Source organism: Spea bombifrons, chromosome 4 (genome assembly GCF_027358695.1).
Source record: "Spea bombifrons isolate aSpeBom1 chromosome 4, aSpeBom1.2.pri, whole genome shotgun sequence".
Classification (NCBI taxonomy): Eukaryota; Metazoa; Chordata; class Amphibia; order Anura; family Pelobatidae; genus Spea; species Spea bombifrons.
In genome coordinates this window covers 8,536,833-8,548,587 of record NC_071090.1, presented here as the reverse complement: position 1 = coordinate 8,548,587, position 11,755 = coordinate 8,536,833, and the positions used below count along the sequence as shown (strand labels likewise).

General features: G+C 42.1%; 1 protein-coding gene across 1 annotated transcript; it reads right to left on the bottom strand.

Annotated features, from left to right (window-relative positions):
• Positions 1-477: 477 nt before the first annotated feature.
• FAM114A2 (family with sequence similarity 114 member A2) lies at positions 478-11,727 on the bottom strand. The gene is made up of 14 exons (XM_053462361.1): positions 11,584-11,727; positions 10,153-10,370; positions 8,911-9,007; positions 8,259-8,357; positions 8,035-8,141; positions 7,256-7,390; positions 6,241-6,399; positions 5,860-5,980; positions 4,890-4,969; positions 3,429-3,551; positions 3,057-3,193; positions 2,280-2,352; positions 1,776-1,829; positions 478-1,339 (listed from the first exon to the last, which is right to left on the bottom strand). Exons 2-14 carry the CDS (start codon positions 10,357-10,359, stop codon positions 1,253-1,255), a joined length of 1,479 nt encoding a protein of 492 aa, XP_053318336.1. The 5' UTR covers positions 10,360-10,370; positions 11,584-11,727; the 3' UTR covers positions 478-1,252.
• Positions 11,728-11,755: the final 28 nt, after the last annotated feature.

Genomic DNA, 11,755 nt, shown 5'->3' with positions numbered 1-11,755 from the left:
TGTAAAGTAAGTTTAAAATCGCATCGCCCTGCCTTTGCTGAACTGACCCTGTATAATGCATTGTTAACATGGAAATACTTCTAAAAAGTTGTCTTGTTACGCAGGACCGGTCTTGCTTATGATTATAACCCAAAATCAATAACTACATTATATGCCTTACAGTGATTTGCAAAGGGATAAACTCCCATTAGTGAAAATATGCTTTACGCCTGCCACATGCATGTTTAATAATTGGTTCTGGAACCACATTGCTGGCTCTTTAAAGAAAAAAATAGGTTAAATGTATATATATTGCATCACCTGCTTTGTAGCGGGTCTTGTGCTGAATTAATTAATGAATTAATGAAGACAGGTACTCTATGCCATCCTCAGGTTGCTGAAGTTTCACGGAAGCGTCGGTTGAAAAAGTGCCAGATTTGTGTTTTGGTCACATTGCAACTACAACAAAATTATCCACAATTAAGTCTTTCAAAACCCTTTTCTTTCCTTCTCTATTACGCAAACTCTTTAATAAGGTTAAAAAGGAACGCATCACCAATTCCAACAGCTTAACCATTTCCCCAAAGATTATTAGATTTGGGACAAAGAGGTGCTATGTGTATATTTTCCCTGTTTTAGGGTTATAGATGCTTACAAAAAGATAAAAATACAGAGTTTAGCATTTATAAGAGTACTTAAAACATACTTTTACAGTAGGGCGGTAGACAAGCTTTTATCTACAGGACAAACAGAGGGATGACACATCAGCATCAAGAAACACACCCTGACACTGCGAGGCACCAGGTCCGGAAGCAGTATAACTAATACTAATCAGTGGGAACCACGGACCGTGCACGAGAACGTGATATATTGGGCACAATAGCCCTGCGAGGACATCTCTACAGGTATAGATGTTTAGGTTACATTTTGAAAGACATCCGGGTTGAACCTTGGTATCCGTTGGCTGCCTGCGGAATCGCACACAATGGCGGCACTCATAAAGGAAAAATACAAGAAGAAAAGAGCTCTCGATCCGCCCGACTGGTTTAATTCAATGCACGGCTGTTGTTATTTCCCTGCTGACTCCGACTGGAGGTTTTCTGGATTCTCATTTGGTTCCGGGTTGGGAGACGTCCTCTGAGCAGATAGTTTTGTGGTCAGAAATTGGGAAACTGGGTTTTAATCTCAGTGGTGACAGCCAAGGATGGTCCAAGTCAACAGAGGAGGAAGCAATAGAGCAGAAAATAGCATTGGCCGATAAATTAAACGTGGATTATGTCTGGCTCTGGATATGGGATATTTCAAGGACTGGCAGCAGAAGCTGGAAAGCATCCTGGATGTAGGAAGCGCTGTTAGAGGCCTAAAAAAGAAATGAATGAATGAATGAATGAAGCACAATTCACTTGATTAAAGAATTATTATTATTATTATTATGTGATAGGTGTGGGGATTGTTTTAAGTATTAATTTAGCAGTGTACCTTCAAATCTTCCAAGAGCTGAACCTTTCACAAGATGCCCCCTTGACATAAACACTGACATTAAAAGAGTCACGACATGAACATGTGGGAGCCAGGAGTTACTCAGAGAATAGAGGTTCACAAAAACACACACCAACAACACCCGACAACCTGTGTGACATGCATCAAGCTGTGTACATGAGCAGTTCTTCTATTTTTTGTCAACTGTCTAAATAAAGTTGATTGAAATGGGAAGCCGTGTTAGCATGTCCGTCCTGTGGATCCGCACATGCTCTACTCTCTGATCTCGATTAGGTACATCTCTGAACCACACTCACCTCTAAAAAGACGGCCGTAATTAATGGGTTCAAAACATCAGACTTTTCTGAAGCCTGCAAAAAAATAACATATGTTATTACGTATTAATACGTTGGATAGCAAAGAAAATAATAATTTCCTGTATTGTTTTATTGATTAAAGCCGACTTTTCTGTACTTTGACAAACCATTAAATATAAACTTAGCCTGAATATCCTCCTTCTCTGCTAACCAACAGATGCACTCAAAATATGAAATGGTATAAAATAGTGAAGAGGCCTGACTTGTGTTGATAGCGTCGATGAATCCGGATTAACAAATTTTGAATTTAAACTCTGGCCATAAGAATAAAGATGCGCAACAAAATACACCCTCTTCAAACTTTCATAAACCTTCAGCAATCGCTTCCAAGCCATAAATCCATTAAGTGCTCAAAATTTGTTTTCCAACATCGGGGGAGTGAAAGAAACGGGCATTGGAATGGGTAATAAAAGATTTAATGTTACATATCCAGCACACACTTACCCCGGTAGTCGTCAGCAAAGTCGTTACCTTCTTTGAAAGCTGTGAGAGTTCTTTGCACAACGTAATTGTCATTCTAGAAGAAAAAAAGAATGCAAAATTAAACCAGGAACTGGGGGTCCTATTGGTGGGCCACTAGCCAAACGAGTAGCCCACAATAACATCAAACGGTCAATTACTGGCCCTATGGCTCCCACTCAGATGCATCTCCACTCCAGACCAGTCTATGTATCTCTATACCACCCATCCATTTAAATTCAGTGCATGGATACCTTATGTAGCAGCGGGGACAAAATAAAACGTGTTTTGGGTCAACTGATCCTTACCCACAGACTACAAAAGGTATTATTATAGTGTCCCTGCTATGAAATACACCTTGTGTTACACTCAAAAGCAGATACTTACCACTGCAAGCCATTGGGAAATGATTTAATTACAGACTCGAGTCTATGAGAAATCATTGGCCTTTCTCCTTACCCCACCCGTACCGAAACGGCTGCCTGAATCAATCAACAATAACCAGCGACTAAACAAGAGGGGACAGAGAACTTAATGGGGAGGCATAACTATGTATATACCGAGATCAGGACGTCTGTTGGGTTTGATTAGTGAACCGGAATGTAAAATATAGGATTTGGGAAAAGTGATAGAAGCTGCACCCCTCGCGAAATATCTTAATCAGGGGTCACTGACTGTAACCTGTGCTGGTCAGCAGTGGCCGATGTTCACGCAGTAGCTGTACGGTGAGAATCGGGGAGCAGCAAGACCGCGTGCACTTACTGGGACAGGGCCTTTCCCCTTGATACGGCAGGCACTTGCGTCTCTCCGTGAAGGATTAATGTAGCCGACTTGTGGAACATTTCCATAGAGCAGGCGGATAGTTCTGCCAGACTGCGAATCGCCAGGTCATGGATTTCCTGCCATCAGAGAACAGAGCCATTAACACTTTAAACGAAGGGCTCGGACACAATACGAGTTTCTGACATACAATGTTCCAGAACCTTTGAAGCCATGTGGCTTCCACATTTAAGCAGATGTTATATAATCCATGTGCCAAAACAAACGCATTTCTCCATCATTCCCCGATCACATCCCCTGATTCATCCCCTGATTCATCCCCTGATCATTGCAGCATTTTCCCAGACTGTTCACCTCAACAGTGGTTTTCTTCTGCGGCTCTGTGACCTCCGTGACCTCTGTGTCAGTCTGTTCCTCGCTTCCCTTTGTTTGCTGTGCCGCCACTCCGGCCACCCAACTGTAAGCCGCTTTCCGCGCCTGAAAGGGGAATAGATGGCAGAATATGGGAATAATTCATCTGACCAGGAAATCAATAAAGATGTAGAAAAGCCATTTGTTGAAAGCATTATCTGCACGTTGATCACACCGGTTACTCTCCTGCATTTCTTAAACTTTACCTCTAAAGTTTACCAACTAAGTTCTGAAATTAAATGCATCAGATCTGAGAAGCTGCGGCAGCCACCTAGTGGCCACGCATGGCATTGCAGCAAAGAAAAAGTCAAACATCTAAAGAATGTGTCGGGTTTTCTAGATTCTGGACATGTACCGGCCAGTGCTCAAAATTTGAGATGTTAGCGTGTAGTGTTATGTAGGAGCCGCAGGGGACAGATAACTAACATGTTGTAGATGACTTGTGTGGCCAACAGCGAGTAACGTTCTAAGTCATGGAAGCCACCGCGCTAAACACCGCTTTTTCGTTGCTGTTAACGGTTTGTTCCTGAGAACGCTACCTAAGCGGCCGCTATAATAAAGGTTAAGCCTGGCCGCTGGGACTAGTAAAAATAGGCAGCAAAGTAGGCCCTTTTCTCATTCGTCACTATGTCCTCCTCGTCTGATTGGTCCCCGAGTTAAATGGATTCAGAGGGGACACAGGTGCTTTAACGGCAAAGCTGATTGGCCGCCTCTTGCCACTACTGTGTGCTGACTGATTCAACTGCAGATATTGCACTGTGGGTCTAGCGATATATGTGCTGTATGTTTCCTTAATAAAGTGCGCCCCTTTGTTCAACCAATAAGACCAGTGCCGTCTGTAATATTAGGAAACAATATAGCAAAGGGACGAGGCATTAAGCCAAAAGAGCTGACTATTAATCCAAGGACCAGAGGAGGATTTTGGCAACAAAGGCCAAGGAATACTCGGTGCCCTTGGTTCCCATTACATTCTAGTATGGAAAATAATTGAGGATAACAATGAAATAGCCCTAAGTACAATGACACTGGCCCTCACAGCTGCCCCACTGGCCCTCATAGCTGGTCCTCCCATCTCCGTTGACTGGCCCAGGGAGCTGTAACATTAATGGTGGTCTGTGCTGTTCCAGCATGGACCTTCACGGCTGCTCCCACATGGTCATCTTCCAACGCCCTGAAGCTGGGCACTGCAAGGTGGTTCCTCAAGTATGGTGAACAGGTGGCCCTGCCCTGACCACACCCCTTCCTGTCTGGTCACACCCCCACCTCTAACCACACCCCCAACACAATTCCCCCGATTTGGACCTTTGCCATCAAATACTGTCACAAAACCGTCTGGTTACCAAACGCTAGGTCACACAGTAAAAGGATGTCGTTGATGATAGGGACCGGGGCAAGCGCACTCACTCTGGTCAGTTTATCCGGCTTGGCTGAGATCTGTAACGCCTCGAATAACGCAGTTACCTCCTGGCTGAAATCTTCATCCCCTGCGTGAAAATCATTAGCAGAGGTAAGACGACTATTCGGTCTAAGAATCCATTGGGTATTTACAATCTTTTGACAATGTACAAAAAAACCCTAATATTTAAAAATATACAAAATAATCAGCCAATTAGGAGAGAGAGATACATTCTGGCAGATACTCCTAATGGGAAAGTTTTTTGTAAAAACTAGTTAAAATATTATTAAAAATATTGATACACCATGTTTATTTGTTATTGATAAAATAAGTTTCTCTGGTTTTCTCCCCACCGACATGGCTTTAATGCATTCGCATGCCATGTTCCCATGCAGGAACTATACAGACTTTACATTCATTTACATTGTAATTAAACTACATTTCAGTAAAAGTGTGTGTCCATTAATTATATATATATATATATATATATATATATATGGAATCATACTTTCCAACTACTTTCAAGAGACTACAAATATGGCAATTAATTGCTGGGTTTATGGGTCAGTCCTTTGATGCGCCCAAATCCACCGATCTCTTCCTATTTTAAATCTCAGCCGCTCCAGCTGCCAGAATGGAGATAGGTCCTTGGGATAGTTGTCAGGTACAGTAAAAAGGTACAGACGGTGCTGTGCGCTTGAACTGACTTGACCCAGCACATCAGCACTGAGCCAGCTAAAATCACCACCTTCCATCTTTGGTCTTCATGTGCGTCTGGAAGGGCTTTCGCGAGGACCTTCAACATCAGGTGGGCAAGTCAGGCTCAGCATTGGCCAGCTCACCCACCTGTAATATAAAAAAAGGAGTCTCCGCAGAATGATGCCTGTATTTTAACTTGAGTATCAAGCAACCTTCAACTTTTCACCGCTTAGCACACAATTAATGAATTCCACATAGATTCCTGCACTGCGTTTTTACCTTTTTCCACTTCATCCTCATCATCAAATTCCTCCAGAGAGAAGGTTTCCTTTAACGGCTCCAGCTCAGATTTGACCGTGGCGAGCTGGTCCCCAGACAGCGCACTAAGAACGGACTTCACCTGGGAACACAAGCAAGAGGAACCATACGATGACCCCAGTTACCATTACCGAGGTCCAATATCAACCTTTCTTAATCACCGCAACATACGTTAAAGGCCCGGGATTCAGGAACAACTGAGAAGACCTAAAAGTGTCTGTTAAATCTGTCACAATAAAAGTTATTTTCATCATAAAGGCTTTAAAAAAGCTAATAATTTACCTATTCTCCTTAAGCATTAATAATACCAAGCTCTGTTTTTATGCGAAATATAAAGCAAACCTTCGCTTCACTTTCTTTAGAGAGGATTTCCAAAGCCTCAAGGTGTGCGAGACCCTGGTACTCATCAAATAAGAGCCCGTAATGGGCCTTTCCATCGGTCTGTGCGGTAACCGCGCCACTGACTCGCTGTTCTTCTTTCTCCTTCGCCTCTCTCAATACCTGCCAGAAAGAAAGAAAAAGTTCTGGATCATTAATAGCTATTGTTGTTTTAAAGCGCGTGTGTTCACGTCATCTCCTTTGTTCCAGATTTCTATTCTGTTGCCATCTGCGCTGAACGGATATCATAGAAACAAATCTCCTTTCTGGCTTGGATGCGGCGGGAAGACTCACCACCAGAACTCCGATACACAATTAAATTGATTGTAGAGCTTTGGCAGACGCAGCGATCCGCTTGAGCTATAGCGCCAAATTATTGTTTCTGTAACAGCTGATATTTCATGCTTCCATACAATTAGGTGGCCCTGAGGTTTCCTACCCTACAACCAAGAGCTGGCAATGACACGTAACAAAGCTAAATGCACAGATTTACATTAAAAATCAAAGGGAATGTCATGAATCAGCCCCCAGCCTTACAGCCACCGGAAATAGAATGCTTGTATTACTTACGCAAATGTATAGATTTATAGGTTACTTATAATCAGACTGCCCTAAGCACAGCTTAGTTAATTAAGCCTGCTGTTGAACTATTAGGAATAAGAGTAACGGTCCACAGCCGGTCTGTATCGACTGCCGGAGTGGCGGTGTGATTGTAAAAGGTATAGCACGGAATTGCCGTATAAAGACGGAGTGTGTCCTGCTTTAAGCAGAGTGTGGTTTGGCTCTAAACAGCCAAGCTTAGGCAAGCTGGGGCAAAATATTTTTTCGTACATCTATAAAATATTTACATTTATTCATTACGTCCATCCCTACGCCTCATCAATTCACACATTTGCCGATCATTGGTGGGGTGTAATACTGCAATGGACCACAGACTCCTGCGAGAGTTCTGTCTTTGAGGGATAAAGCCGTAACTTACTTGGGATAAGGTTGAGTTTCTGTTTATAAGTCCCTTGGTTTTCTTGAATCCTGGGTCTCCCTCTGCAATGACGTCCATGGTCTTTTTCCCGATAAACTCCAGGGCATCTAATCCTCCGGTGAGAACAGTCTTCCCCTAAACAAACATCCACAGATCAAAACGGGATATTGTTTTTAAGACATCGTACAAACACACGCGCTCACCAGTGTCATATTAGCATCCCAAATATGAAGAGAAAGCTCAGGGGCCTAATATCAGGAAGGCAGTCTATATGCGCTCTCTTATAAACACCTTATGATAGCCGGTAACTATGGAAAATTGCTAAGAAAAGTATGAATAATCCTGATTTTCTTTTAAAATGGAAGAAGTAGAAACGTTTAAATACTCAAACAGAAGTAACAAAGTACAGGAGGGAAGTTTATTTAAAAGGAGGAGAATTATGAGGTCATAATCCAAACGGGTCAGAGGCTTTGATGTAATATATTCGAGTTTTACTGAGAGGGTGGTAGAGATAAATACAGTGAAGGAATTTAAACACGGAAAACATAAATATATGGCCTGAATCTAAAACGAGTCCAACAAATAAGGTTTATGTCTGTAAAGCAGAGGGGAAAAAACCAAGCAGACTGGATGGGCTGAATGGTTCTTATCGGCAGTGAAATTCTCTTTTTTTTTTTACAAATGTTGATCAATTCTGTGTTTACAGAGAGTAACAGGAAATTATTACAGCCCAGACAAACATTTCAGATTCCAAGAAGCGATTTGCAGTGAGCGCTTACCGTGCTTTGGACTGCTGTAGAGATGCTGGAGAGAAAACCGAATGCCCCCGTTATAGGAGACGAGCTTTCACTCTCTTTGGCGCCACCGCTCTCCCCAGAAATGGCCTCTACAATAAATAAATGGGAGAAAACACTTCTCGTATAAACAATTTGCATTCCATTTACCATCATCTCATTGATAAATTCCTTCTGCCATACGACAAGATTAAAGGTATGGTACTTGCCTTCTGCTGGCTCTTCACGGGTTCTAAATGAAAGCTCAACAGGGCTGGGAACCCCTAAGGAACTCTCAGCCTTTTCAATAGCAGTAGAAATCCCATGACCTGCAAGAACAGAGTGGGGTATAAAAATACTCAAGGGGTCCAAAAAAAAAAAAATACACCGGGATGGGCATTTATGTTCAGAAAATGAAATAGTTGCAGCTAGGTGGGATATATATTATTTGCATACATTTCCTGCACCAAATTGGTTTAGAAGATGTGATTTTTGTATTGTCTCTATTCCATGGCTTAGTTTCTGTCTAGCAATAAAGAAACCAGGGCTGCTGGCTGTAAGAGTGTAAGCTCATTTGACCAGGGCCCTCTTTACCTGTTGTTTCTGTATGTTATCTTGATGTGTTATATACTGATTGTTATGTTCTGTCTACCCTTTGTACGGCGGACTTCTAATGTAGGAACTGACACCGAGCAGCCAGAACAGATATCCCATCCCAGCTGGCTGTTGGTCTCTTTAACTGGGTTACATAGGATGATTTGGAGTTAGATAAGAACTCAAATTAACCCTGTAAACAAACGGTTTGATATGCGCAGCCAAACCGATGATAATTCAAAATCTTTACGGTAACTAAGAACTCCCACATGTGCTATCCCTACTCACCCACAGTAGCCACAGTGGCTGAAGCTGTAGACATTAATGATTTGCCCCAATTTCCCCAGTAACCCCATCCCGATGGCGATTTGGAATCAGAATCCTTCTGGGGATAGAAACAAAAAATGATACATTAATGGAAGCCTACCGAAAAGAATGGGTGATGAACTTTATGTTACTAACTGATCATTAACAAAACTGGAACTGTTATCTACAATTGTAAACAAGGCGATTGCTGCTATAGCCACTTTTAGGTGATCTAAGGTAAAGACGTGGACAATGCATCCACGTCTTCTAACACGGAGATCCAAAAATGCACAGAAAAGAGGAAAATGGTAAATGTAATAACACCGTTACTGTCCAGAGCTACAGTTTTTCCCATTCAATTAATGTTATAAACACAATTAAAGTGGCTAGACACTCGCTGCTGGATTGGTCTTTCATTATATGAAAGCCTTTGCATGCAAAACACATAAGAACATTTATAGAAATAACGAGATTATAGAATCACACTGTTTTAATATAATGGATGTATGTTTTTGTTTTTTTTTAATGGCGAATATTTTAATTTTGCCTCAGCTCAAAGTAACCGGGAATAGAACAGGCAGACTGTGCTGGATGTTTCTAGGTGGGACCTGGTTTATTGCCTTATTACTGTAGCACTGGAAGCCCCTGGGCTCTGCTACTGGAGCACGGGGCTGTGTTATCCGAGAGCAAGGAGGATAATGGCTTCCAAGCCAACCTTTGATCTGTGACACATCGCTTTCCATCGCGGGTCTCTGATATCTTACAGGGTATTGCAAAATAACAGGTTGCTCTTAAGTACTTTGAAATGCCCCAGCAAATATATTTACTAGCGTTAGATATTAAGGTTTGATGGAAACCCACTTGAAGGTCTACTGAAAAACCCTCCTTACTATTTCCTTCTGCAACATTATTTATCACGGAAATGGTGGAGGTTAATACAGCGAGAGCACGGGAGAGACGTAAAGCTCCTGAATCCAAGACAAGATCAAGGACTGATTGAGGTCTGAGTCTCTGCATCGGGGAAAACGGGTAGACTAGAAGGGCCGGGCGGTTCTTCTCTGCCAGTAAAATCTATTACCAGAAACTGCGATCTCTCACATGGATAACCATAATTACGTTTGGATGAACTTCCCCAGGATCAGCTCCCCAGGAATAATGCAAACTAGATCCAAGCTCAGCTTCAACACCTCTGAATAAATAAATAATCATTTTAAGTGGCCTTACTGGTTCGGACTTCTCTGGGGGCTTCTCCTCTTCATCTGTTGATGTGCTGTAAGACTTAGACTCCGGGCGCTTCCGGGTTACAGCCACTGGTTCTGCGACTGGCCGGGGCTCCTCTTTGGAGACGTTCTCCGTTGACGCTGCATCTTCTTCCCCTTCCTGAGGCAAGATATCATCTGTAGTGTTTTCACTGCTGTCTTTATCAGACATGTTTAAAGCATCTGGGAGGAAGAAAAAAAGTTGTATTTTTAACAAATTCCACTATATCTGACCCTAAATGACAAATGATTGATAACACCGCATCGCCTTCAAACATTATTGTCCTCTTCGTTGACCTTCCATCGTGACCTCCTTCCACTAACACTTCCAGGACCTCTACTGCTGCACCTGACCTTGGTCTGCCAGATTCTCTACAACATCTCCAGGATGTTCTTCTCCACACACCGTGTCCAGCATTACCCTCGTAGCCCCCGTATCTCCTAACACTCTCTACCTCCTAAACTCCTAGCACTCTCTACCTCCTAAAACCAGGTAAGCTCATAGGACAGCCTTCTGTCTCAGCAACGTATGTTTCTTCACAACAGTCAAAGCAGCCATGCTTATTGTATTTTGCTCAGCAACAGACTACTGGGAGTAACCTAAGTCATGGTATACATTCTGTCCCAGCGGCTTTACAACCGGTGCTTCCGAGAGGCTACCAGATTACTTCACAGCTGTCCAGCTGTGGCCCCACGAGTCAAGTTATAATCGTCCTTCACTGAGCAACACAGGAGCCGTACTGTAATGCGAACGGCATGGAGCCCGGTGCTGCGTGTAGAGCCGTTGCACATTAAAGGCATCGGTGTCTATTGTAACACAAGTACCCTTCTTACACATGAAAGCATGATCACAACTGCGTATCCATTACTATTATTAACTTATATTGGGGCTGTGTTATTTAATAGTAATAGTAATGGAAAGAAGGGCTCTGTTCACAAGAGATCACAATCTTATGTTTCTCAATATATGCAATTATTTACAATCAGCAGCATTATGTGATTACTTATAATAATTACATGATTATTATTAAGAAATAAATATATATATATACACACACACACACACATGTGCTATACATATTATAATATATAGATATATACACACATATGTGCTATACATATTATAATATATAGATATATATACACATATATGTGCTATACATATTATAATATACATATATACACACAGATATGTGCTATACATATTATAATATATATATATATATATATATATATATATATACACCCATGCATTATACCACATGACACCATATGTTTATATAAGCGGGTAATTGAAAGTAATATTTCTTTTCCTGCTTGGCGCATATAGCCCGTGCCCCTATATATATATATATATATATATGCAGGAAGGCATTGTGAAGTAATGTATACATACACCCAGCGTGCTGGCAGACGTGGTGTCCGTGTCTACAGCTTCCTATGACGGGGTAATATTACTGTTGCTGCTCGGAGCAGATGGGAAGGGGGTAAACCCCGATGACGTCACGAGGCAGTGACAGCACGCGCCGCCACGTCACTGTCAAGTCCAGAAGCCAAACAACCGTGCA

Coding starts and splice junctions, on each gene's coding strand:
- FAM114A2 (XM_053462361.1), bottom strand. CDS start 10,359: ATGTCTGATAAAGACAGCAGTGAAAACACTACAGATGATATCTTGCCT. Junction 9,008..10,152: donor CCCCAGAGAAGTCCGAACCA/GTAAGGCCACTT, acceptor TTCTATCCCCAG/AAGGATTCTGATTCCAAATC. Junction 8,142..8,258: donor CCGTGAAGAGCCAGCAGAAG/GCAAGTACCATA, acceptor TATTTATTGTAG/AGGCCATTTCTGGGGAGAGC.